The sequence below is a fragment of the Dicentrarchus labrax genome, unplaced genomic scaffold, assembly GCF_905237075.1.
Source record: "Dicentrarchus labrax unplaced genomic scaffold, dlabrax2021, whole genome shotgun sequence".
NCBI lineage: Eukaryota > Metazoa > Chordata > Actinopteri > Moronidae > Dicentrarchus > Dicentrarchus labrax.
Genome location: NW_026136703.1, coordinates 15,353,380 through 15,381,370, shown reverse-complemented (window position 1 = coordinate 15,381,370; position 27,991 = coordinate 15,353,380). Strand labels below are relative to the sequence as shown.

Here is a 27,991-nt window from a genome sequence, read left to right as displayed (position 1 = left end):
AAAACATCAAGTAAAATATGCTGAAGTTTGATGGTTGCAGTTTAGCAAACGGCTGGACTCACATGCACTATGCATGCAGACTTGCACATTGAAGAATGAGCTGGTTGGTCAGAGATGATTCTAGAGAGTTCATTTTAAATATACATATAAAACAAAGCACTAAAAAATTGACTACATAAGCTAATATATCAGAAATGCTCTCTCCCTCTCTTTGTCTTTGTTTCTGACATCATCCCTCAGTTGGGTGGAGCGACCAGCTCCATCACCATCTGGTCCCAGAAGAAGGAGGCACAGCAGTGCTTTCACGATGTACGCCCACTCACCAACCCACAACACACACACACACACACACACACACACCTACACACACACACACACACACACACACACACACACACACACACACACACACACATACACACAGAGAACTTTACTCTAAGGTAAAAGCCAAGATCCTGCAGGAGCACCTACGTGAACACACATAAACGCCAACACACATGCTGGCACCAATAGGAGCATTCACAAGCACACACAGGGACATGCAGACTTTACCACCCACTCCTTCTACAACGTGCAGTCCATCTGCTCACTGTACCACTCTCTCCATGGATTTAGATGGCCGAGTCCAATATGTGACTTACCAGCCTGTTCTTACAGTCCCAATATGTGCAGGTGTCTGAGGTACACACACAAACCAGGCTGACCAATACATTGGCATGACCAAAATGTATGGCTGATTTTAGTTTATCTCACATATGATAACAAGAAATGCCAAATAAAGCTGAGACAATTAATCCATCAGGGGATCGATAGAAAATTAATCTGCAGCTATTTTTAAAATTATCGTTAATTTTTTTTTATAGCAATAATGCCAAACATTCATTGGTTCCAGATTCTCAGTTGTCAAGATTTGTTGTATATCTTTGTCTTATGTGGGATAATTAACTGAATATATTTGGTTTTGGTTTGTTTTGTGAGTTAGACTGAAAAAGCTATTTGAGGGTTTAAGTAAATAGTTACAGACATTTTTTGTAGATGATAATAATGAAAAAAGTTTATTTCTTTAAAAATACCCACTCCATACATTTGTTTGTCACAATTTTTTAATAACCAACTTTTAGATTAAGATTTGTTTAAAGTTTCAAATATGAATATGCAGCCTTGATCAACTAGTATTGGCCAGTCTCTACAAATCACTAGAACCAGAAACAAAAACAAGCACACTGCAGAACGTAAATACAGATATTCACCAGAAACAGGCAGGTACTGCTTAAGGTCATAAAAATGCCCGAGGCATGTTAGAGAACATACAAAGATGCATGAATAAAATATACTACTCCACTCTGAACAGGACCTGAGGCTCAGACAGTAACGTCTACACTTGTGTAAACATCACTGAGAAACAGTATACCAATAAAGAGACGTTGAATGAAGGATTGTCACATGCACGAACACGCAGGCGGCACACACATGTGTTCAATAAATTCCCAGAACAATTTAATGCAACACTCAAACCAAAGTGAAGCTGAATGCCAATTGAGAGCAGACTACAGAAGAGATCAGCCTAAGGTACAGAGCTCTGAGCGCTCAGGTTGCTTGCTGCAGCTTAAAACATCACTGATGGCTGTTTCACCCTCTGACTCACTAAATTAACTCCAAATCCATTTACCAGCGTTGCAGCTTAAGCCCTCCAGTTTGGTCTTGGTCTTCAGCGGTTTCTTCTAATTGAGTTTCTAGTAATTACCACAAGGCTAATGCATTGTAAGTGCCTTCTAAATCAGGGGTAAAGATTTTGTTTCAGACTACAAGTGCACATACTGATCGTATGCAACGGGATGTAAAAGAGGCTTTGGGATGTATGTGGAAAAACAACGCAGATCCATCCCAGACCTCTGTGACAGGCAGCTCACTCACATCCCAAAAAGAGGATGATCGTCTGTCACATGGCCTCGAACACCCTCCCCAACTCCCCCGCTTTCCCTTAATCCGTGACTTTGATTCAGGGTGCCAAGTAGAGGTAACCTGGCTGACACGCTGCATAGGCCCCTTTGATCTGTGCTGGCAAATTTGACAACAATGAGTGGGCTGACGCTGGTTGGATAAATACACTTGAAGCTGAACAAATTAGCTAGTTACCTCGTGTTACCCATTTCTTGATACCACTCAAATACAGAAATAAATCTGAGGACTTTGTGGAATCGGGATAGGATTGTGTGTGTGTACAGTTCCTCAGGCCTTTCATTATCTCAGCACTTTTTTTTTTTTCAAACTTTGTTGTGTTGGTCAGGAGAGAGTGGGGGAGAGCTCGCCAGAGACATGAGTAAACACACCGCTCCCTTACCCTCATGAAGTTGCCTGAGACCTTCCCTCTCTCTGAAGACTCCTTTAATTAGGCTTTAATTGCCTTATTAGCTCTGGCTATCGATGGAAGAAGAAAAGCAGAGAGAGAGAAAAAGGTCAGGTAAGGAAGAAAGCTGAAGAAGAGGAAAGATAACAGGGCATATAAACAAGGGTGGGCAAAAAGGGGCAGGCGAACGACTGGAGGACACTGAAGCATCCACCCACACATGCTAACACACAGACGTGCATGCAGAAAACACACACACACACACACACACACACACACACACACACACACACACACACACACGCACGTGTGTATGGAGTGCCCTGCTGCAGGTGAAAGTAAGGCTGTCTCCTGTGGGAAAGAGTTGTCAGGCAATATAAAACAAAAAGATAAGACTGAGCACGGTTACATGACTACTCCTTCAAGAACAGGCTCTGTGGTGCACCCAGGCAATTGACCCCTCACCCTGACCTCGGTACGGTGGGGGAGATGGACGAGGTAGAGGAGAGAGCTGAGAGGGAGAGAAGAGGCAATGAGAAATGATGAATGAGAGGGACGCGGAAGTGAAGGAGATGAGCAGGTGCAAAAGCAGGGTAAAGAAGGAGAGCGTAAAGAAGGAGAGGGTAAAGAAGGAGAAGATTGGCAGTCAATATTCTTTACATGACTCTCTGTACAGGGTCTCTCAAGTATCCCACAATGCTGGGTCTGGAGTCACTGGAATGAATGACTGTGACTATGAAAATGAGCGATATAATATATAGTTGATCATTGTTTTTCCCTGACTTTGTTGCCATGCTTGTGTACTTCCCCCTCTTTCCTACCCTGCATCTTACATACATGCAGCTCATGGGTATCTGCCTTTTAAAATTCATAGACTGGACCTGGGTTGCTAGCTAATTTCATTTTCAATTTGTATTTTGTTGACAGTGATCTCACGAACATCATAGCCGGCATTTGTTATTCTCATTAGCCTGTGGCTAGTAATATCCGTTTCAACTTTCATTCCGCTGAGAACAAAAAAACTTCAAAGACGTGAAACCTAGTGGAGTCGAAGCCCAGCCCACAACACAACACAGAAATAAAACTAACATCTGTTATACAGGCCCAACAAGAATAACGGCTGACATTTTTTATCACTGCTGTAGGCTTTACCAATCCATCTGTTGCTATATCCAACTCTACCTAGTGAAGTGATACTATAAAAGGATGCCAGTGGGAGTGAAGCTTTCACATAGGAGCATCTGCAGAGGCAATACAGCAAGTTACCTTTCCACTATCTCCTCTTCATCTGCCGCCCACTGCACACACTCACAGATGCACACAGTCCCAACTTTATAGCTGTAATCTGAGAAAGAGAGCCGCTGTTTGTGTTAGTGTTGATTTGCATTCATCACTGTAAATGTGCTCCCATGTGCAGGCCAAAGTGATTGCACACCTTTGCACTGTAACTGTGCACCATGGAGTGCGTTTGTACCGGCATGTCTACGTGAGTGCACGGGTGAATCAATCCATCAGGGAAACGGAGGAGTGTTTCTTCCTTTCCTGCATGTCGTTCCCCAGCCTCATTAGAACCCATTCAGTCAATCAAGCATGAATCCCTAACACAATAACATGCAAAGTGCTTTGTCTGGGTGTAATTGGCCTTGCCAGAGCTGTTTTTCTCAAACGGTTAGCTTCTCTCGCTTCGCTCAGACCACAGCCAGGAGCCCTGTCCAAGAAACACAGCTGGCTGGAGGAGGATGGAGGGGAGAAACCAGGAAAAGAAAAAAGGGATAATGATAAGAAAGGAGAGATTAAAAAGAGCAAGAGGACGAGTATGGATTATTGGCCCGCTTTCTGGGTTCATTTCAGAAATATAAAGTATTTATAAAGTCATTTAATATATATTTTTCATACAGTTCTGCTCTTGCTCAGCCTCCATGCTTTCTGTCTGCATTAGGCCAACGTGCACGGGTGTGTGTGCAAGTGTACCACTACTGTGTGCGGTCATCCAGAACTCCTGTCTGTCACAATCACACATGTTCCCCATTACCATGACAAACCAGTTGACATCCCATTTCCCCACACACACGTGGACACACCACACATGCAAGGAGCTGCACACATGCACGCACACAGAAAGGCACGATGGAAGATGGATAACGCATGGGCACGGAAACGTGGCCCCCATCTGTGTCCCCATAGGAGAGACTGTTTGTTCGCTATGATGGGTGACATGGCTGACTGACACTTTCCTCCATACCAACCCAACAGCCAATCTACTGAAATTGTGTGGTGACATTGTTGATTAAGCAGACACTCAGTGTGTGGCTTGTGCGTTGTTAGAGTGTTAGAGAATGGGTTCACTGGTGCAAGGAAATGCAGTCTTAGTGTGTATGTATAGATATATGAATGTCCGTATGTGCTATACGTGCATTCTAAGGACATGTGACTGTAAGAATCAAAGGAATATATTTTGACTTTAAACCAGAGCTTTACATGACAGGCCACAGCGCCTCAAACTGCTGAGATAATCATCAGCAGTCAAGTACTGCCATCTAGTGACCTTACAAAAGAGCTTCCTCTAACACAAAAATACAGCCAAAAATGATCAACTGCTTTAAATGTGGAGTCACATTTACTGGAAAACTGAATTTAAATGCCTGGAGTCAGCTAAAGGCTGAACTTGCAATAACTTTAATTATTGAGGCAGTTTTAAATGGACACAGCAGGATCACTGTTTTTTTTTTCTTAACACAGTGAAAATTCATGAATTTATCATCCTTTCTTTCTCACCCTTCCCTGGATCTCTCAGCCTCCCTTAGATCAATAGCTTTGTTTGTTCCAGCAACACCTCCCAATGTTTTCACTTGTCCCTCTCTGCAGGATGCGAATTGGACGTCCTATCCTGGGCCGTGGTTATGCTGTGAATCAAAAAAGCCAAATTAAATTGCCTAATTGGTTTCCTTGGGAAGGGTAAAACAGATTTAAATTGATTACCGGTAATGGCCTTTTGTGGAACCACATTGGCTTCTGCTGTTTGAGGAGGATTTAGCAAAACCAATTAATTTGCCTCACCTCTTACGCGCCCTCCTTCTGTTTCCCTTTGTCTCTGTCTGGAAGCTTTTTCATCTTTGCTTTTTCCAGTTTCTAATGCCCTCCTTCATACTCCTAAAAATAAAAGGGATGATGATGATAACGTCACTGGATAACAATCATTCAGGCCTAATTGGCTGAATACTGTCATACTGATGAAATGGCAGAGATGTTTTTTTTCTTCAGGTCTACTGTTACGAGACTCGCCTGACAAAAGATAATATAAATCTCTCTTTCAATTACGTGTTTGCCTCCACACGGCTCTCGCTGCTCCTGCTTCAGCTGAGGGAGGAAAAAGTAAGATGTCAAGGTCACATTTTGTCACACGAGCTGATTAAATTCCTAATATGTTCCCCCCCTCTCTGTATCCCTGCCTTGGTGTTTCTCCACCTCCCATCAAATGTTATCACAACCAGACCTAATGTGACATTTAGAATGGGGAAAATTACAAGCACTTAATGTGATTTCATAAATTAAATTGGGGCAACTATTGTGTATAATTAAAACAGATGTCATCTACCTCGTGGGAAGAGGAGAACAATCATTTTCTGACCGATGACTTTTGTTAGCAAAGTCAAAGTTGTTTTTTTCAGCAAATTACAAAATATCTAAAGCCAGTTAAAGAATGGAGCATCATCTGTCACTGGGTTTTGCGACCAAGCAAAGTCAAACTGGTGTACTGATCTTTTTTCAGCCTCATTGCGTGCAGTAAAATTAAATGCAGTTAGGTTGAATAGCCCATGACAAATTAACAAAATAATTTCAAGCATTGTAAATTTATTTATAGCCGACTTCATGGATTACAGATGAGTGAAGCAACCTGCCACAGGTTCAATAGAGATGTAAGAATAATGGCTTAAGTACTGCTGTTTAGTTGGATTACATGCAAAACCCTTAAGCATTACAAATTACCGTTGAAAGAAGGCTGAATTGCATCATGGTATTACTTACGTTTGTGTGTATTACTGCACATATACAGTGTGGGTATTGAACCAGAGTTGGTTCATGTTACCCTGGAAACAATGTCAGGGAACCAACTTGACCTTGATGGGTGCAGTTAATTGGTATCATGAAAAAGGTCACAAGGATGTTATACATCTTAGACACTATACTGTGTCTGGTGTGAGTGAATGCAAAGCAGTGGGAAAAAGGGCAAAGTTATAATGTAGTATTAACTAAACAATATAAAAACAGGGAAGCAAGATTAATGAAATCCTCTTCTCTAAGAAAACTTTCAATTGAATACACGTTAGGGGCCAAGCAGAGAAGCAAGAGTGCAGGCTTTAGATTTCAAAAAAGTTAGTTACCCAAAAGACGAAGTAAGATTTGAATATTAGCTAAAATAGGTCCTAAAAGAGGTCAACAAAATAGGACTGAATGCAAAATACAACAAACTGAACTGCTATGAGACTGAAATGAGAAACTAAGTGGCACAGAGAGGAACATAAATGTATATATTGGCTGGTTGATGACACATGATCATGAACATAATAACTAAAATAACTAACACACTAGACAGATAGTTTGCTAACCTAACCTAATATAAACCTAATATTAATTATGGATCAGCAAAACAAAACAAACCCCCCTCTAAACTAGACATGCAAAATTAACTAAAGCTTGTGTAACTGCAACTGGACATGAACCTAAATAAAAAAAAAAGGTCAAATAAATGTTAAGCATTGAGGATATTTGTCTCATATTAAGTTAAAATGTGAGAGTGAGTGGACTTGATAATACCAGTGTTTTTAGTCACCCTGTGCTGTGTTGTGATCTGTTGTGATGGCTGCACCCACGGCCTTACCGCCAAAGAAAATTTGGTTGTTTTCAATTATCTGACTCATTTCTACGAGCATTTCGTGTTCTGGAAACTGCTTATTCCCATGCTCCAGAATCACAAGGTAAGTGATACAACATTTTAGCATTCCATCAGTTGTTTGAAAGATGAGGAGGATAAAAAATACATTTCATTTATTTGTCCTTTTCCCTTCTCCTCATAATAGCAGTTTATATTGGATGGATCAAGTGTCAAGATGGGAGGAAGTGACAGGAGAGGAGGATGATCTTGAAAGCAAAAGGGAGTCTGTAAAATATATTGACAGTAACAGAGGTCAAAATACATACCGCTGAGATTTTTCTCTACAATCCATGATAGCTTTTTTTTTTTTTTACCACATCAGACAAGACATTCAACCACAAAAGTTTATAATTTGATGCTCTCTGCGGCTGTGTCGTTGTGTTTCACTATATGTTCACATTTGTCTGCCAGATCTGCTTACACTTTTACCTCCCCCTTTTCTGTGGCAGCATCTCTACCTGTATACGAAGAGTGAATCTGAGATAACCTTTCACAAACCACAGAATGCTAAAGAAAGTACTACAGTATCCGGGAAAATATAGCAAGAAAATGCTATCCAACCGAACACAAAGTACAAAGACAGCAGAAAAGACCAAAGAGGAGATATTCCTTTACCAAAATGAATTTTCCACTTCTAAAACCCCCTGCCCACAGCTTTTATCTTTGGCCTGAGGTTTGCAAGCCAAGGGCCACAGCAGCAGTCAGTATCAGAGGCAACATCTGAGACTTTTTGAACAACAAACACAATTGTTTTTTGTGAATAATTTATGTCAGTCAAAACAATGAATCCAGATATGACAAAAGCCCAAAGATATGAGGACGAAATCTGCCTTCAGAAATATGTTATCTGGAAACGTTCAACTTGTCTTCAAGCAAAGTTCTTAGCCATCTTGACTAAAGCAAGTATATTTATAATGTTAAAAGCCCTTTTTATGTAGTCAGCACAGAGCACAGTGTATTGTTAAATACAACCAAATACACTGAAGCTGCTTCATGCACACTGGGAATCTTAAGGCAGTCATTTATATAGTTAGATGTGAGCGCATATTCATCATTGGTCATTTTTATAAAGTGATAAAGTCAACAGGTTCGCTTTGGCACAGTTTATGTTGTCCTTTGACTTGACTAACTTTGTTGTGTGAGACTCATCCTATATATTTGGATCCTAGCAACAAGCCACTGCTACTGCAGAATTTCTTGTACTATGCATCGGGGCCCATTGTGGGTTGCTTGATGTTTGCTCAATATTTTTTTAATAAACGTGTACAAATAAATACAATTGATTTTAAACACTTGACAGAGTGTCTAAAGCAACAAATAGTAAATACATCTTTACTTAATTAATTAATTAACTAATTAATTTGTACATCCCTGTAAACCCTTGAAAATAAGGTGCCATACTCACATGCCAAATAATAATTGTAATTATTAGAGCAAACCTGAGCTAATAGAATAAAAAGTGATTGTCCAACATGCATGTAACAAGTACAAGTAATAGTGTTGATAAGCCACAGCACATCAGCAGAGTCCCACTAATATAAATGAAAAGCAACACAATCACAAACACATAAATGTTTATTTGTATCTCTCAGCATTAAACTTTTTTTTTTTTTTACATTTATTTACAATATTCATTAAAAAATAGTTATTTTATTAAAAGTGTGCCAGAGAGACTCTGTACCTTATTCACTTCTGAGGAACAACAAAAGGACATTTTGCTCCATAACTCAGTTTCTTTATGAAATTAAAGTAAATTATGTGTCACTGTTCTCCTCCTCACTGAGGAAAGTGCTGGACCTGAAAATCCAATAAACATGAACAACAACCAGTTAATGGGCATTAAAGTGCACACACATTCTTTCAAGTACATTATGTGCAGACACCCAGAAGTTTAACACTCTCTTCTCACCTGCTTAGACCAGGGGGTAGCTGGATGCAGTAGCAATACCACACTGGTTGTGTTTGTTCCTGGTCATCTTGATGTAGCCCTTGTCTCCCCAACTTAGACCCCAGCTACAGAAATACACAAATTACCAACAATATTCAGCTGTTATATGTAAAACAGAATCCTAATCACAATACAACAGCATAATGATCAAGTTAAATAATGGTAATAGTATTAGTAATGTGCAGTTTAAGAAGTTAACATCCTGTGTAAGTTTCACTTCATCCTGGCAGCTATAAATAAGACGCCTTACTGCTGCCATCTGTGAAAACTGCAACTTAGCTTTCTGTCTCCACTGTAACACTATATAGCAGGCGAGCAGACCATAATTTAAAATTTGAGCATCAGATCTGGGTGCTTACCTGTTTTTAACCAGCCAGAAGTCACGTCCGCTATCACTGCCGTAGCCCACAGCCAGTACACCGTGGTCCAACTCTGTGCTGCTGCACTCTGGCTCATCATACACTCCTAGCACAATAACACACACACAAAATCAAGTTAGAAAAAAATAGTTAGATTAGAAAAGACAAGTATTTCCCATTTCCTCTTGCATTTGATAAGAATATTTTCTGGCAGAAGCAACACAGTGTGTTCACCTGATTCATAGAGCTGGAAGGATGAATGAGAAGCATCAATGGCCACAGATACAGGTCCGATGGTTGCCAAAGCCTCCTGCAGGGCATCTTCATCACCTTGTTTCACATCAACATAGCCTGTGCATTTGGCACCAATAGTGTCTGGGTTGTAACGGCACTGACCATCCTAAGTGAGAGAAAATATCCCCAATTAACCACAATTTATTTCTATACTGACACAATATGAAAGTAGTAATTAAGTGTACATCAGAAAACATAAGTCACTGCCAGTCTGTTTCAAGGTTTGGAGCCACTATACATTTTGTCCACAAGATGGCAGTATTGGACACCTCTTACATGGAGGGCAATGATTTTTAATACTGTGAATGAAACTATTTGTAAATCCACCTCTGTTTCATTAGCATGATAATGGTTGAAGATGGTTGTCTGACACTGAATGCTGAACGTTTAAAGACTATTCAATTTTTAACCAAACTGCTTTCTTTTTACCTCAGCTTCATAAGGGTAGGAGTCCTCTGTGTCTATCCCTCCGTTGGCTATGATGTACTGGAAAGCGTTGTCCATTAGGCCTCCCATGCAACCCATGTTGCCATAGTCGCCGGAGCAGTCAACCAGTTGCTGCTCACTCAGAGACACCAGCTTCCCTGTCTTCTTGAAGTTCTGACCCTCCAGCGAGCCAGTCTAAAAGGGACATAAATTAATTTGAAACCAGAAAACAGTTGTGTAAAGTTTCCTGCATTACCGAAAGAGAAGACACCAAGTTGTACATACTGTGCTGAAGGCCCAGCAGGAGCCGCACTCCTTCTGATCCTTGACATCAGTGACGTATCCCTTGTCCCTCCAGTCAACACTGTTGGGCAGATCGGTGCCCTCAGGCAGACGGAAGAAAGTAGAGCCACGGCGGGGTTGGGAGGCGTTGAAGGAGCCCAGGCAGCCCTGGGAAATCAGGCGTTTGTACTCTTCATTTTCCTGGTGAAGAGGGACAAAATTCAGTGTCAATTAATAGGGTCTTCATTCAAAAGTTCATTCATCATTACAATCTGATAGCATCAAATTACACTCTTGACAGTTAGTCACAAATGGTAAAAGTTAAGAGCTATGATGGCAGAAACAACCACATTTCTATTTTCCTGTGTATACCATGTCAGCAAAGTAGGTCATGCCAAGGCGGTAGGACTTGATGCCCTCATCGGCCATGATGTTGTGCACAAGCACCAGTTTGCGGTTGTTGAGCCAGATTTGCCTGCGGTGAGCCTCCTCTGATGGAGAGCTGTAGACCCTTCCTGCCATCAGAAAGAGAAGATTTCCCTTTACTGGCTGAAAAATTAAATGTACAATGTACACCTAAACATTTTAGGCAGATTACAAATCCCTTTACTTTAGATCTTTTTGTGTGTGTGTTGATGTGAATGAGCACAATCCAAATTCAGGCTTCACAGACAGTATATTCATAGGAAACTAAATCTACTGTATTTTACAACGGATCACAATAAAAGAAACCAGTCTGATAAAACTCACCAAACTTGAGTTTCCAGGCATGGAACTCCAGGTCTTCCAGGGAGATGCTGGCACAGCTGGCCACGGCCAGAACAGCAGCAACAACCAGCAGCAGCTTCATCCTGACTCCACAACACAAGCAGAAAAAGCAAAGAAATCCCTTGTGACTTGCAGGAAACCGAACAGGTTGAAACTGAACTCTTTCACTTCAACTTTGCTTCACAAACATTTTCTGTCATGACGTCAGATGTCACGTGCACGCTACCACTGTATCAGCTCTATTTCTCAGTTTCTTTGAATCATTCTTTCATCTCTCCCTGAATGTCTTTCTCATCTATGAGTCTCTGTTCTTCTTTGCATCAATGCACCTGCAGTACAGGAAGTGTGTGTGTGTGCCTCTCTGTTGGTTTGTGTGTGTCTTGATATCATCTCTGCTTACCTGACTCTATGTCGGTATGTGCGATGAGGTTTGAGATATAACAGCCTGTAGGTGATGCAGGGCTCTGCCAGGGAAACCTTCTTATATAGCCGACTACAGTTATGGCTTACAGTGTGTCCAGTCAGGTGGCTGTCAGCAGCTCATAAAATCAGAGAGAAAGAGAAAGAGTCAATCATTGAAATGGGGAATGGGGGAGTTGTGCATTATGAGAAGCTTGCATCATGCCATTCTTTTGGGAAACATATTTTTAAACCTCAGCAAAATAAGGAACAGCAGGGTGATAATAATTTTCTTTAAGGACTATGAGCATTTACTCAGCAGTTTTTTGGTTAGGAATTGTACAGTCACATGTAGAAGAAACGGTCTGTCTGTGTGTTAACGTGATGCTTCATGTGAGGTTGTGTGAGATTTGGTATTTTCCTCTGTATTTTCTGATTTCAGTCACATGGGGATTCCTCGCAAAAAAATAAACAACATAAAACATATACAAACATATGTGCACTAATGTGTGCCGTTGACACCCACCTGTTTTAGTTTAAATCTTTCCAACTAAATTGTGCCTCCCTGGAAAATGTGCAGGTAGCAAATGAAGGCGTTCTTATTTCTCGGATATGTAGGTGGCACTTACCTGAAAGTTTGTTTGAACGGTTTACATGAATGATCTGGTTTTATTTGAAGTGGTGTAACCCTGTCTTTCCATTTTTCAAAAACTGGACTGAAGTCTGTATTCCCTTATTTTCTATTTAATTAGACACAGAAACAAGTTGAATCAACGTTGTCAAAATACACACATTCCCACAAATATACTGTTTGTGAACACAACCATTCTGATTAATTAAACTCTTCTCTACTATTTATGATTCATGAGTTGAGTGTTTCCATTGACAGTTATTTCCTGTCTGTTTCCATACACACATCCTGTTTTTAACTAACGTTTGTTCTGCAAGTTTTACAGTTACAGACATTGTCGGGAAGCCCAAATATTATTTAACAATCAGATACACAAAAGAAGACTGAATAACACGGAAAAAGCAGAAACCAGTGAGGGAATTGATTTTTTGTTTTACTCTGATGGCAACCAAAGTGTGAATTCTTGGTCTTCTAAACACGTTTTACATATTACAATATGTTCATACTCATTTTTCCATGGAAATTCACTGCAGTTACCCATGTTTTAATTGTTGTATGACTGTCCCTCTGCCTCACCCTCCTGCTTGTCTGTAGTCTTTGTTGTCTGACTGTCGGTCACAAGGCTTTCGTGTCATGACAATACTTAAAACCATAAAGACGCTGCGAAGTGTAGAAAAACTGAGAGCTAAGCTAAAAGTTTACGGTCTGTCATTGAACTCTATCAGCTTGTGTCAAATTTCTGCTGGTTTGAAACCAGTTTCACAGTAACACAGGGTGTGTAGTCAGTAGGGTTTGTAAGCACACTTGGATTCCTTCCTAAAAAACAGTGCATATAGTTTACATGCTAATAACACTGGCACATAATGGAAAACAGCAGAAGAACAGTTGACCAGTGGTGGAAGTAGTACTCAAATCCTTTACTTAATACCACGATTTAAAAATACTGTATACTAATATACTAATAATATAAAAATATTTAATTGCAGGTAAAGTAAGTGCATTCAAAATCCAACCTAAAGGACCAGTGTGTAGGATTAAGTGTCACAGCGGTGTAGTTGCAGTGTAAATATAATTTTACTGTTGTGGCTGCTCAAAGTGTAAGTTTATCTACTTTATGTACAACTAGACATTTTAGTACAGTGGTTCCCAACCTATGGGTCAGGCACTCTCCAAAGGGTCACAAAATAAATATGAGGTGTCCTGAGATGATTAACGGGGTAGGAAAGAAGAAAAAGCAAAGTTTGCATCATTTTTATTTTACTTTTCTTGGCTCTAAGCTCTCTTGCTCTTAATCAGAAAAGTAACTAGTATCTATAGCTCTTAAGTAGTATAAAATAGATATATATGAAGTAAAAGTACCTCAAAATTGTACAGTACTGTGTAGTTACTTTCTATCACTGCAGTTGACCAGCAGCTCTTTGCATGCTTGTTAGCTACCTCTAAGTTCACAAGTTTTATACTGAAGTTGTGTTCTTAATTATTTTAAACCAATATAAGTGTGTACCATAACTGGGATTTTGTGAACACAGATAAAAAGTTGACAAATGCTAGCCTATAGTATGACTATCTGTCATATATGTTGTTAATAGTGGGTTTTATCGTGAAACTAAGAAGTCAAGTGCACTTGGTAAGCATAATGTTTGTGATGTACCTTGTGTACTATAAACCATTTACAACAACAGTCAAGTGACAGGATTGTTTCATGAGTCAGCACAACACAAATACAATAGGAAAACTTCCAAAGTTCATAGATCAAGGTTTGTGTGTGCCGTGTGCATGGCCTTGAGAAAGAGCTTGCAGTAAAATATTTTTTAAATTTACACAGTATGAGTACATGAGTGTATTTGTGTATGTGAAGGGCCCGATAAGCTGCAAAAGGCAACACAGAAGCTAACTGCACAGTATAATCGGTTCTGTAATTTTCACCACCACTTCCACATTGTGTACCACATATTTTGGTTGCATGTCATTGTGTTTTATTGGTTTCCTTCATCTTACACATGACACTAATGAAAGTCACTGGTTATAGCTCTGGAAATGACACATTAGCTATCGGAAATGCAAGGCACTCTTTTGTGCGTGTGTAAAATTAAAGCAAGATATGGTGTACTGCCTTGTACAGTCAGTAAACAGGTTGAGTGTCAGGTTGTAAAAAGATTAGAGTAGATTATGTAGCATTTAGCGAAGATGGAATAATAATAAACAGTTTATGATTTCAACATTGATTACATTTTTTGAAGTGGTTCTTGATTTGTTTTGTTTAGACTCATTGTTATGATCAAACAAATTCTAAATGTGAATCCACCTCCTGTGTGATGTGTCTTTCACCGATGACTGGTCATATGACCCACTGCCTGGTAAATGTGGGTCGACTTACTGTAAAAGGTTACTCAATGAATGGACATCATGTATTGAGTAACCTCAGTAAATCAGCTCTTCTCAGAAAATGCTTGTTAATGTTGGGGACTGATTATACTGACTTCCCTTTAAGTCTACCCAGGTACTGTACATGGGGATCACAGAGGGTTTTTCCAAAAAACATTTTTGGTCAAAATCAAAGAAATTATTATAATTATAATGAAATAATAATTATAATTAAGTTGTAAAATTTCCAAATGTTGCATTCTGTCTGCAACTGCGAGGCAGTCACACGTGTCTGCTCAGCATTTCTAATACTTTACTTATAGCTCTGATAGGGTCCAATGATACTGACTATACTGCCATGAAGGCAAAATGCAGTAACTATTTGTTCAAAATTCAGAAACGAATCAGATCTGTTTTACTATAAAATCGTTATTTTTTTAAATGACCATTAATTCATTATATAAGCTGAAGCTATAACTAAATGTAGCCTACTTGTTGCTTAATATTTTTCCCCAGCTGTTATTTTTAAATGAACAATTTCCATTTTGATGAATTGGCATATTCAGTTTATTATTCCACGTAACTAAATCAGTTAGTAAATCATACTAACTAGCTCAGGAAATCTTAGTCACTGCCATTTCAGTTTAACTTCTAACAAATAAAGTAACTGTGTAAATGTATGAAATTGAAAATTTGTCAATCAATTTAATTGTGAATATTAATATTAGACTGACAGATACATTGCAAAAGAGATGCATTTAGCCCGATAAAATATAACTGCAAATTAGGACTGCAGCTAATGATCATTTTCATTATCGATTACTCTGATGATTCTTTTTTCAATTAAATGTGCCGTTGTGCAGTCAATTAAACAAGTCTACTGTAAAATAAGGTTTACTTTCTTAAACAGACTTTAGACAGACAGATTATCCAAAAGCAGAGTGCAATGTAAATATTGTAGGTATTAGGTAGGCTATGTTCTGTGGAAATTGGAACCATAAAAGGCATAAAATATCTATCTCTTATGCAGTTTGCCAGACAGCCTGAACATTTTAAACCATTTTTCTCAATCTCACTGTTTCCACAGTTACTGCTCTCAACCGTTGTAGGGCAGATTCAGGGTTAAAAACTCCACATAGTCATTGGGTGTGAGTGATTTTTAAATTTTTTTAGCTGGCATTTGCAGTGTTAGCAACACACCAGGAGAGGGCAACATTTCCTTAGGCTTTGGTTGCACAGTGTTTTTGTTCATAGGTAAACAGCTCCCACACATTTAATTGTATGTGAGTAATACAATTGTTCTACTGGACTTTTTATGCTGCTTCTGAAAGTGTAACAAGCTGAATCAGTTAATTAATTACTGTACTGGTCAGCATCCATAATGACAACATTTTATTAAAGGTTTTCTCCACATTCCTCTATGATGGTTACACATGGCAATCACCAATGCTATGTAGAGTTTATTGACTTCTAAGTAATAAAATGTGACAATAGCTGTGGGTGCATACTATCTATGGAGTAGATCCTGAAGGATCTGGTGTGAAAAGGAAACCCTCAGGCCCAGTGACAATACTAGTGTGAAAAGCAGTAAGATGCTTGGCATGGGAAACCGAGAGGAACGCTATCCCTGGTAAACTCTTCTAATTTCATTACTCTGCATGTTTCCTCAGCTTAGAGCCAATCACATAGTTGGCTGCTCTCTAGTGGGGGGTCACACATAACAGCCGCTAAATTGTGACAGTGGCCCAGGCTGGCATACCTTAGCACATAATCTGATTATCGGATCAATAACACAGCAACATTTGGTGCATAGCTGGGGTGGCTAGCTTCTTCTCTGGTTACACATTGCTGGCATTCACCACTCGTTCCCACTTTATAGGTGACAAAGTGTGAATGCGAGCAGGAATTCAAATGGAAGGCCTTTTAAATAAGACGAGTTGCAAAGCGAAACCTTGATCACATCTGGCTGGGCTACTGTCTCTAGGATTCACACAGCTACTAAAATATCCACACACAGATACATAGAGTGTGTGGATCAGAAACCGATCTACTCCACCAACCTTCACTTTCTGATGTGTGTTCTGCCTAATACTGAGACACTTTTTATGAAGCTAATTATAGTATTTATACACTGGAAGTATTTCTCTATCCAGCTACACTTACAGTGTCCTTTAAATTAGTAGTAGCTCCAACACTATTACTTATGAGGTCAGGTAAGGTAAACATTTAGCAGAAAATTTACCATAAAAATATTTATTGACATCACAATCTTCTTGGACACAAAAATGGGAAATGACACACACAAAAAAGAAAATTCAAAAAGTATTTAGAAAGTCCAAATTCAAAACACCCAAGAACGTCGCAGAGAACTAAAAGGGAACATCAACAAATTGATAGAACACAATCTTTGAGTCTGTTCAGAGCAAACACATACTTGTTGAGCTGAACACATTTTTGATATGTTTTTGAGAAATGACCACAAAATATTCCTTCATAGATAGATGAAAAACTCCACCAGAAACGCGTGGTATTGTCATCTCCATTACCTCTCTCTTTAGAAAACACAATTAACTGAATTACAATTATTTCAGAACACTGGCCTAACCAAACATTTTAGAAATGCACATAAACATCAATAAATAGAAACACCTTATTTCAGAGAACAAAATTATATAATAACCAAAAAAAGGCATCATGATGACAGTCACAAAGCATAAACCGCCATAATTGCTGCTCCTGTTTTATCGCTGCATGTTGCATTTGTGCAATGCAGATAAGTGGATGATGACAACCACTGTACCAACAAAGAACATGGGACAGAGATAACCAGGGACGTTGGAGGGAATCCCTGCTTGCCGCTATTCATCCCTCTGTCCCTCCATTCATCCCTCTATCTCTCTGTCCTCTGCAAAAGTCTGTTGTGATCCTGTCTTTCTCAGTCCAAACAGGTCACTGTGGCTCGCACCTTGCCAAGGTCTGTGCTGCACCGGCAGCGTCAGGAGAGAGAGATGCGAAAGAGAGAGCAACAGCACAGATTATAGACAGTGTCTCTCTCTCTCTCTCTCTCTCTCTCTCTCTCTCTCTCTCTCTCTCTCCCTCGCTCTGCTTTATCTCCATGGTGCACACACGTCAACCTGGAGCAAGGCTGTATACTGGCAGGGGAGGCCAGGAGCAGAGAGAGAAGGGGGTGGATAGATGGGGATGGAGTGTGTGGGGGGGATAAAGGGACACGCTGCTTCAATAGCGGAGCAGGTCCAGGGACTAATTGGATCTGGTAATGGCTGGTCAATGTGACTGAAGGGCTCGTTAGAACCAGTACAGCTCCTTGCCTTTCTTGTGCTGCTGGAGGCCTGAGAAAAAAGGACAAGGAAACAATGAGGAGGACAATGGCGAACAACAGAACACAGGTTGTCATGGAGCCTACTTTTGCCAAACATCCTGTTTTAGAGGGTGGAAAAAGAGAGCTTCTGTGATGATTATGATGCATTGTGTGTGTGTGTGTGTGTGTGTGTGTGTGTGTGTGTGTGTGTGTGTGGGAGTATCTGTGGCAGGGCCTAGGGTATTCAGCATCACAAATATATGCTTATATATGTTTCCTACAGTATGTTTTTCTACCATTTAACAATATCCATATCCGATCTGATCAAAAACATTTTAATGAACTGTAAATAAATGAACACTATATGTCCATACAGTATTTGTATTAATGGTTGAGTGGTTACCTGCATCCATGTTTAGTGCCAGCGTCTGGCTGACATCTCCTGGAGGAAGCAGGCCAGGCCAGGAAGCAGTGGGCTCCAGCTTGCTCACTTCATAGTGGCTTGGCAAGGTAGGGAGATGAGGTGGTCTCACCGTGGGCATGAGCAACGGCCCATAGTGGGGCTCCAAAGCCGATGGTGAATACAGTTCGTGGAGAGGCCGCGGGGGCCCGTAGGCTTGGGCCTGGGGATATGCCCAGCTTTCTGGTGGGTGGGGGTGGGAGTGAGGATGAGCATGTGGGTGGGGATGAGCGTGTGGGTGAGACAGGCCCGGGTGCAACCCTGATGCGTATGGGTCCATGGAATAGGAAGGAGCACCCGTCTCACAGTGGGACCGACTCTGAGGTGAGGAGTAGTTACTGTCCCAGAAGGAAGGGGGGAAGCTTCGTCGACTGCTAGGTGAAGGGGTATCTAACGGGAGCGGGAGGTAAAAAGTGCGAAGGAGGATAAACAACCATCACATTTACACCAAGTCACAAACAGTTGCACAAGTGTGTGGTGAATCACTTGATTTATAGAGACAAATGGAAAGACTGGAGCTGTGCAAGAGGAGCAACCCGTGCTAAAACGTAGATGTCACTCACATGACTGCTACACCCTCTGGCCCAGATATCTTTCCCATTGGATCATACTGTCAAACAGCCCTAGCCCCAACAAGACACAGAAATAAACACAACCACAGAGAGAGAGAGAGAGAGTGAAAGAGAGAGAAAGAGAGTGACAGAGAGAAAGGTAGAAAGAGAGACGTCCCTATATCCTTCTATATAAGGCAGACGTTCTGGCCTGGAGGGAGCCCAAGGCTCACAGAGCCTTAAATCACTTGCTGTGGTGACATCTCTCACTCTCATGTCAGCCCAGTACTTCTGAAAGTCTCACAACGCTCTCATGCACACACACACCCACACTCAGACACGCAACTCTGGCCCTGTGCTAGCACCCGCCACCCCTCTCTTCTGTCTCCTGCACCCCCACCTGTTGTTTTCTCTGCTCCCCCCTCTCCTCGCCCTTGACAGAATGTCAGCAAGCCATTATATGTTTTTAGCAGTATAATTTTATATTTAGATATTCCTCTGAAAACAGACACCGTGCGACACTCTGAGAGGTAGTGTTTCCCTCTGCTCCTATCACACAGATCACAGCATATATAAATCTGACCAGCAGACAGGCAACTGACTGAGCAACCATTGTGGGTCAAGAGCTGGAGCAAGAGTCAGAATGGCAGCCGCAGAGACGTTTGAAGGGGATACGCCGGCGAGGCTGTGCGCTTACGGCCATGTATAAACATAGCATCTGTTGTGAGGCAGGAAGCGTGTGTTAGTGCCGAAATGAAGACGTCTGACTGAACTAGGAAAGACTAACAGCGACAGCAGAGAGAGGGAGAGAGTAGAGGCTATAGGCCCTACATGGATATCCAAGGGGCATCTGCTGACTGTTGTTAAAAAGAGGCTTTGGTGTCTCTAGAAGATTTGTAAATGACCACAGTTTTACTTGAAAAATTCAAACAAAGAAATCTATCCAATGATGTTGCTAATTTAAACATTATTCAATTAGTTTCTTTGCTTGTACAAAAGCTTTATCATAATTTACAACAGGTTGTGAATCCCCAGTGTCTGCAGTGGCAAGGTAGCCAAAGCATACAACACAAGACCATGTAATGCCTAAACATCAAACATGGAATTCGAAAGCCTATAATATATTTTTTATGACTGATTTCTAACCCCAAAAACCTAAGAAAATCTAAGTGTGCATGATTTCTCTTGCTTTTCTTTAAATCGTTAACCTAACCAGAGTCATAGAAGTACCTTTTGATTCCCAACAGCTTCTGACCTTCATGACCTTTGAACCCCTACTCCCTGACCTCTCCGGGGACAACAGTCCCAGTAAGCAGCTCTTAAGTCCTGTCACCTGATCACATCACCTGTCTGATGCTCTGCTGTGCTCTGTAGAACTGTCAACTCATCCTGTGTGGCCTGAAAGGCCAGTTCAAGACGCCACACAGACAACTGTGCTCACATAAATAAAAGGTAATTTCAAAGCAGCAGGGATGTGGTGGAAGGCTAAACCAACCTAAATTCAGTTTACCCAACTTTTTTCAAGCTGGTGTGAATCTTCATGAAATAAATTAGTTGTAATGGTCGTAAGAAATCAGCTTTACTGGTGCAATAATACTCAGATCTGTTGTTTTGTTAAATCTTTCCATTAATGGACACCGTATCTATATGTAATTATGGACATGAAAAGTTATTTACCAAGATCTCTACACATGCACTGTACGTTTACTTTCTCAACGATAGGTGTGTGCCTTAACTTGTACAATAGTCTTAAGTCTGGACAATGTGGTATACCTGTGCCCTGTTGGTCTGATGCCCGCCGTTTGCCCTCTCCATCCATGTAGGAGCTGAGGGCCCTGGAGAAGTGCTCGTCCACCACGCTGCTGATGTCTCCCTGGTAGTAGGTGAAGAGGACACAGCGAGAAGTCAGGTACTCAGCCTCAGGGGCCTCCTGCTTCTCCTTGGGGCCCTCCTCTGGCCTCAAAGCTGCAGGCGTGTAGGAGGATGAGGAAGAGCTGGATGACGATGAGGAGGAAGTTGATCCTCCAGTGCCTGGGCCCCCAGACATCCCCTCGGGACCCCTGGGAGTGTCCATAAAATCCCGGCAGTGAGAAGAAGTTCTGCTCAGACCTGTGGGAGCCTGCCAGGGGGTGGGGGTCAGAGGAGAGTCAGGGGAGGAGGGGAGGAGCAGGGAGAGGGTTAAGACAGGTGTTGCAGTGGACAGTTCTGGAGCTGTCCATGAGACATTTTGACATCATGTTTTTCTTTGTGTGTGGCAGCAATGGCGTGTGTGTGTGTGTGTGTGTGTGTGTGTGTGTGTGTGTGTGTGTGTGTGTGTGTGTGTGTGAGTGAGTGAGCCCGCGCCCGTTAAGATATGAGTTTTGTGGGTGCAGAACGACTTCTGTGCTTGGTAAGACACAAACAGCAGCACTGCCAATAAAGATACTCGTAAATTACTTATTAAATCAAACGAATTCTGACATCACAAACGATATTCCCATCAGGCTATTTGCTTTTACGCACAAGCTGCTTAAAGAAGCGTAATAGTTGCTCCTCACCTCACCGACCCCCGTATCCCACCTAAAACTGGAAATAAGAAGAAATATCACTGGAACATTTAAATGTTTGCTTATTTCCTACCTGTAAGCTATTGAAAAATGCAGGAGCAGTCGATGCGTACGGTGCGTAATGTCCATAGGCTGGGTACATAACATCCAAACAGCTCATGGTAAATGAGCGGTGTCTTCACTGTTCTGTGGAAACCGACCTTGCTGAAAGAGAGAGTGACAACATTCCGGTTTTTATGCCGAGGAGAAACGGGCTCGTTGGTTGCTGATTAGGTTGAAAAAGCCCTGGCCAGACTCGACATAGTCACCAGAAAGAGCGCACCTCTCTGCTCCGTGTGTGCGCCACAACAGCTGCGGCAGCAAAATGTGGTGAGGTCTATGGAGCAAGCATGAGGGTGTCCTGTCCTGTACATCTTTGCGTCAACCCCTCCCACCTTTACCAGCCCTCCATCCCCCTCATCACCACCACCACCAACACTCACACTACCTCACAACATCTATAGCAGATTATTGATTGCACACGACCAAACGGATTGTTTTCCTTTGATATTAAAAATGAATTGGCTAAAAGCTGTAATCATTAAAAACATATGGCAGTTGTCAAAAGCATAGGTGTAAATAATGTAATTCAAATATAAAACATAGGCAACAGTGTTTTCTAGAAAAGCTGGAAACAACCTGTGACTAATTATAACTTTATCCTGGTGTAAAATAAAGGTTAAATAGAATGTCATCCAGTTACACAAATAGATTTGGATGAAGTCATTGAGCTTCATAACCAGCCACACAACAATGAGCACATGATACATGCGATTCAGTGACTTTTTATTTCTTTCCGTGTACTGTGGATACTTGAAAACTTTGTTCTCAGTCCAAGCTGAAAGTGTATCCATGGTCTTAAAACAGCCATCGGTTGCCAAGTAAACCCTCAAGTCATCTGAAGTATTTAGTGTGTTCCCAGAATGACACATAGGTGTCAACTATAGGTTGCATACACTGGTCATACCAACATAGAGGAGAAAGGGACTCTGCACGAATCTATGACAAATTATCACCTATCAGCAGTGTAAACAAAAGATATTTTCACACACACACACAAACATACCCGATGACAATCACAAACACCACAGAGGCAGAGAAATCATCATGCTTCCATGCCTCTTTTTTTTTTAAATTTAACTTGATAACCATCAAGTTAAATACATTCTCCACAAAGTGTAGTTTTCTCTTGTTTTAAGGGTTTACAGGTACCTAATGTTTGGGCATGCCAGTCTTTTTGACAGGCACTTGCCTGTGTGCCTGGGAGAATAGTGTGGAAAATTTGCAGAATTCCATGGACGAGTGTCAGATGAGGTGGAATGTCTCTGATGTATGCGAGTGGACGAGCTCCTCGGGAAGTTACATCGTCCCTCTGCTGCGTTCTCTAGATGAAGAACATGACCAACATCTCGCTATGCATACATCACACATGGTATGAATAACTAGTGGCAGGTTATTGGTATGCTAATGAATCGAACATGCTCTTAAATAGCAGTCAGTAGATGAAGCCGACACTGTAGCTCTCTCTTTGACCTTGTCTTGCATCACTGTCTTGATAAACTGATTTCAATTCATACTGCAATATTATACTGCAAATTGCACAGTATTGTATGGCATAAAGCCTCAGTAGAACATCAACAGAGACGAGTTTCTTAAACTAATTAATGATTAAATTAAAATGTGTAAATCCACTTTTCATACAGGTAAATCTTAAAGCTATTGGCGCTCTGCTCCTACTTCACTCCATTACTCTTGCAGCATGGTGTGCAGTATGGACTACTGGATCCATATACATGCATGGTAATGCAAGACAGAATTGGAGTCATGGAGAACGAGAGTGATGCAATGCTAGAAAGCTCACTGTTACACCAGCGTGATCAACAGCTGCGGCTGACAGAAGGGAAGGGAGGCCACTATTAGTATTAATGGCCATGACTAAATTTCTCTCTGTGTCTCTGTCTCTCTTTCTGTCTCTGCCCCCCTCCCCACTTGTCTTCCCTAGTGATACACACACCTTTTCTCTATTTAATCACCGTGTTCCCCAAGAACAGTCACACCCTGCTGTCAATTGTGTGTGTGTGTACCACAGGTGGTGTATGTGCACATACATGCCGCAACACTTGTCATCGACAGACCAAACTAGGAAGAGGGCAAGAGACAACCAGCTTGCACAAACATGGCTGAGATCCCAAAGTTCAAAACTAAGTCAGTCGGCACACTTGTGTTTGTCAGTGATACTTAACTGTGCATGCTAAAATCTTTGCATGTAAAGAACAGTATGTGCAAGAGTCTACAGTTGCTCTGTGTGTGTGTGTGTGTGTGTGTGTGTGTGTGTGTGTGTGTGTGTGTGTGTGTGTGTGTGTGTGTGTGTGTGCGTGCACAAGTGTGTGTGGAGGTCTCTGTGTGTCTACATTTACGTGTATATGCTGAAAATAAACACAGGTTACATCACTCCTTGTGACCCTCCAGCACATCTAGGCCCTGCCTCTTTTAAAAGAGGTCTGACCAGGCAAAGCCTCTGATTGGCTGAGATGTTGCAGGGCCAGTTGAGGTACTAGTGGCAACCTGGTTTTATTTAGACTACTATTCACATTGCAACACCACCATTAATAGTTTATACTCTATGCTACAATTACCGGAGTACATTAAAGATATAAGTGCAAACATATATTTTTATCAACAGCTTACATGACCATTAAAGTAAAACATCCTAATGTAAAAAACAATTGAAGAATCATGTATGTAAATGCAAATGAGGACAATGTAATCAGTAAGCTTATGGTGGTTGTCTGTAAAGCGGGGCTTGTTGAGATATGAACCTGAAACCATATAAGCTACCTCCTGAAACAACAAGGCCTTTATTAAGGTCTCAGTCTGGCTTGGTCCCAAGGGGGTCGGACCTCAGGATTCCACTGTTGTTTATATGCCTCAGTGTGTGTGTGTGTGTGTGTGTGTGTGTGTGTGTGTGTGTGTGTGTGTGTGTGTGTGTGTGTGTGTGTGTGTGTGTGTGTGTGTGTGTATGTCTAAGACAGAGATGTACAGCTGCCCCGTTGTCCAGTTCCACACAAACTCATCTCAGCTGTTCAAAATCATCACTAAGTGTCATCGGAAACACAGACCCCTGGCACACACACACACACACACACACACACACACACACACACACACACACACACACACACACACACACACACACACACACACACACACACACACACACACACACACACACACACACAAAGAGCCACATATGGACAGGTTTGGCTTGTTCATCCTTCTACACAAATGTTGGTGATAAATCTACTGTGATAGAATGTGCAAGTGTGCAGCTATTTTCTCCCTAAAAACAACTCCCTCATTGTCCACACAGACCACCAGGGTCCAGGATACTAGAAGTCAGTTAAATATAAATAAAGAATGTATAAGATCATATTTGTTGAGCCCATTCATTACAAATCATGCCCTTTTTACATTACTGCCAACCATTTTCCACAGCATACATACTTTTTTACATTGATTAATTGATTGATTAATGCATTTTTACATTGTCATTAGTTTCAGTTCACGGCAGCACAGTTTGAAAACCAACTGCAGGGACATAAACCTGACCTGAAATCACAGAAAACATCAATAATCTAGGATTTGGGATAAAGATCTTTTCCTGGTCCTAAATGATTTTCTCAAATATTTCTTGAAAATATATTAATATTCATCCCCAAAATATTGTCTCATCATACCAACACTCATGCCATTCTGTCACAGTTTTATGAGATCCATTTAATTGATTTGCCTTTAACTTTTATGCTTTCTCAAGCAAGTTACAATTGAAAGTTGATTTTCATGCCATACAAAAAAAAAACACTTACAAACACTTATAAACAAATTATACTGGAATACAATTCCAAAAACTTAAAGGTCCAAGGATTTTGTGGCATCTAGTGGTGTAGTTGCAGAGAAACTACAGTGGCCACAAAACCCGAAAAAAATGCAGATGCCCCTATGTAGAACCAGTGTTTGGTTTGTCCCTTCTGGGCTTCTGTAGAAACATGTCAGTTCTCCATGACTCCATGACAGGCGACCTGCAGCGTTTGTAGATATAAAACACTCATTCTAAAGTAAACATAACACTTCTATATTTCGGTGTTCATACAATAATGAAACCTAGTTATACATATTATATTTAATTTCTGCCAATAGATTTTCCTAAATGTTACACACTGAACCTTTAAGGTAATGTTTCATACAAAACACACACAAACACAGAGAGAGCTTCCACACAGGTAAATACACTCAATGTTCACTGTTTATTAAAGGCTAACCCTCTGAAATGGACAGAATGTGAATTAACAGCATCCTCAGAGAGTCTGACAAGTGCTACATTCCTAACATCCTATTACTGAGGGTACCCTGCCACCGCGCTGCCACTGGGTCACTGGAGTTATGCACACACAATCACAAATTCACACTCTCGATACAAACACACACATAAAGCCAAAGGAACAGGTACAAACACATGAAAGATGCACACAGAAACACTAATCTGGGTATGTGGGATTGTCACCTTCCTGCCTGACATTCCTGCTTCAGCGTGCCAGAGGGGGCTGCAGTTAGAAGGAAACTATTGGAGGCAGCGGGTGGAGGGAAAGAGATGCAAAGGGTGGACGGAGGGCAGAATCACAAATGTGGCATGTCACATGGTCAAACAGAGAAGATTTACGACTGATCAGGTTCCACATCGGCGGCATGGTGTTGTGGCTTCAGAATGCCAGGTATGGGAGTGAGATCAGACTCCGGCTTTAGTTTGTACACCCTTTCTGGCAACTGCAGCCAGTGTGACTAGCTGAAGAAGGCAGTTTGGCGTGAGGTACGTGGTCTTTCGTTGTCTGGTCTTTTATTATCTTCCTGGTCATTTAGATTTACATACCACTGAACATGCAGACATGACACAAAAGGTGGGACCATGCAGAGAAATACGTCTCAAAAAACTGATACAGGGTTGGAGTGAGAGAGAGAAGATAAAAAGCACTTTAGTGTAAAATAAGTTTCCCAAATAACAGACACAATAATACGGCTCTTCTTATCTGTCTTTTATTTTATTTCTCCATCTACAGTCAGGAGCTATGATTTACTCACCGGTGACATCATGGAGACCGCAGCTATTTTTATTGGCTGGTAAATGGCCAGCTCTTCTCCATTCTGTGCCACCTGTCCAATCCGCACCAGTCAACAAGCCCCTGGGAAAAAAAGTCAACCACCCAAAAATGATTGAGAGTTGAAAGGCGGAATATGATACATGCATGCCATGCTACTGTCCTAGGCATGTTTCACAAGTCAAATGTCTTGTCACTGCTACTGGTTTGCCATCCCTATTTGCCTGTGTTATTCATACACAGTGTCCTAATTTAAACACTCATACACATAGCTCCAGTGTCATGTCTTTTTCAGTTTCACTCAGCATACATTTTTTGAGTTATGCATGTGAATTTAAAATAAAACATAACTCTGTTGAGGAGGCCTTGTGATCTGCACCGATGTTCTGCTCTCTGCAGGGTTAGATATGTGCAAGTGTGTGCGTGTGCATGTTTGTGGGACTCCAAGGGTGGGGTTACTCCTGACCCTGTGTTATGTGTTCTTAGGTACCATTTAGTCACATGCCATTAACCCTGCCCCTGAAAAATGATAAGTACAGCAGCTTGGGGTGCGGGGGTGCCCTCCATGATGTCAATTTTTGAATAAGAAAAAAAGAAAATAAGGGTATCTAATGACTGTCGATAATAACACATGTATGTTAATTTAAGAACACGTTCAAATATATGTTAATAGATGGAATAATCCTGAGATAAAAAAGAAGCTGTCAAGAGAAAAACTAGCATTATTGCCTGCTTATAGAACTATACAAAGGTCTCAAGATCAAAAATGAATGAGACTCAAAGAGTTTAATGTATTCTATTTTGATGTTCATAGGGGTTTTTGAATGAGCAGGTATGAGCAGGCTTGGTGCATTTATAAAGGATGTCTCACAAACTGAGACAATATTATATAGAGACACTTCTAATTAGTGTCCGAATTGCCTGAGCTTGGATGGACACCAACAAGAGCACTTCACTTCACATATAATCAGCCTGTAAACCAAAGTTTAACAACCATGAAAGGATCTGCTGATGATGCTTTATGTGTATGTGAGTTAGTAGAATACCTTTTTAGTGAGATTCAAAAGAGAAACAGACGACTGATCCTGAATGCGTGTCACGTGTGATAATTGCCACAATACACACAGGCTACCCCTCTCCTTACTGCCTTACATGTGTCATGATTGTGACTATGG

General features: G+C 41.1%; 2 protein-coding genes and 1 long non-coding RNA gene across 3 annotated transcripts in view; 1 reads left to right on the top strand and 2 right to left on the bottom strand.

Annotated features, from left to right (window-relative positions):
• Positions 1-20,502, top strand: part of LOC127355289 (uncharacterized) — a 28,596-nt gene extending 8,094 nt beyond the window's left edge. The window contains exon 3 of the long non-coding RNA XR_007881728.1: positions 20,456-20,502. This is a non-coding gene — a long non-coding RNA (uncharacterized LOC127355289). The remainder of the gene's footprint in view (positions 1-20,455) is intronic.
• ctsl.1 (cathepsin L.1) lies at positions 8,838-11,904 on the bottom strand. Its single transcript, XM_051385832.1, has 9 exons — positions 11,758-11,904; positions 11,340-11,440; positions 10,962-11,104; positions 10,593-10,790; positions 10,311-10,502; positions 9,822-9,987; positions 9,588-9,693; positions 9,190-9,293; positions 8,838-9,077 (listed from the first exon to the last, which is right to left on the bottom strand). The coding sequence occupies exons 2-8, from the start codon at positions 11,437-11,439 to the stop codon at positions 9,194-9,196; spliced, it is 1,005 nt and encodes a 334-aa protein (XP_051241792.1). The 5' UTR covers position 11,440; positions 11,758-11,904; the 3' UTR covers positions 8,838-9,077; positions 9,190-9,193.
• Positions 16,989-22,033, bottom strand: vgll2b (vestigial-like family member 2b). Its single transcript, XM_051385846.1, has 4 exons — positions 21,701-22,033; positions 20,855-21,200; positions 18,474-18,920; positions 16,989-18,101 (listed from the first exon to the last, which is right to left on the bottom strand). The coding sequence occupies exons 1-4, from the start codon at positions 21,785-21,787 to the stop codon at positions 18,058-18,060; spliced, it is 924 nt and encodes a 307-aa protein (XP_051241806.1). The 5' UTR covers positions 21,788-22,033; the 3' UTR covers positions 16,989-18,057.
• Between the last annotated feature and the right edge of the window lie 5,958 nt (positions 22,034-27,991).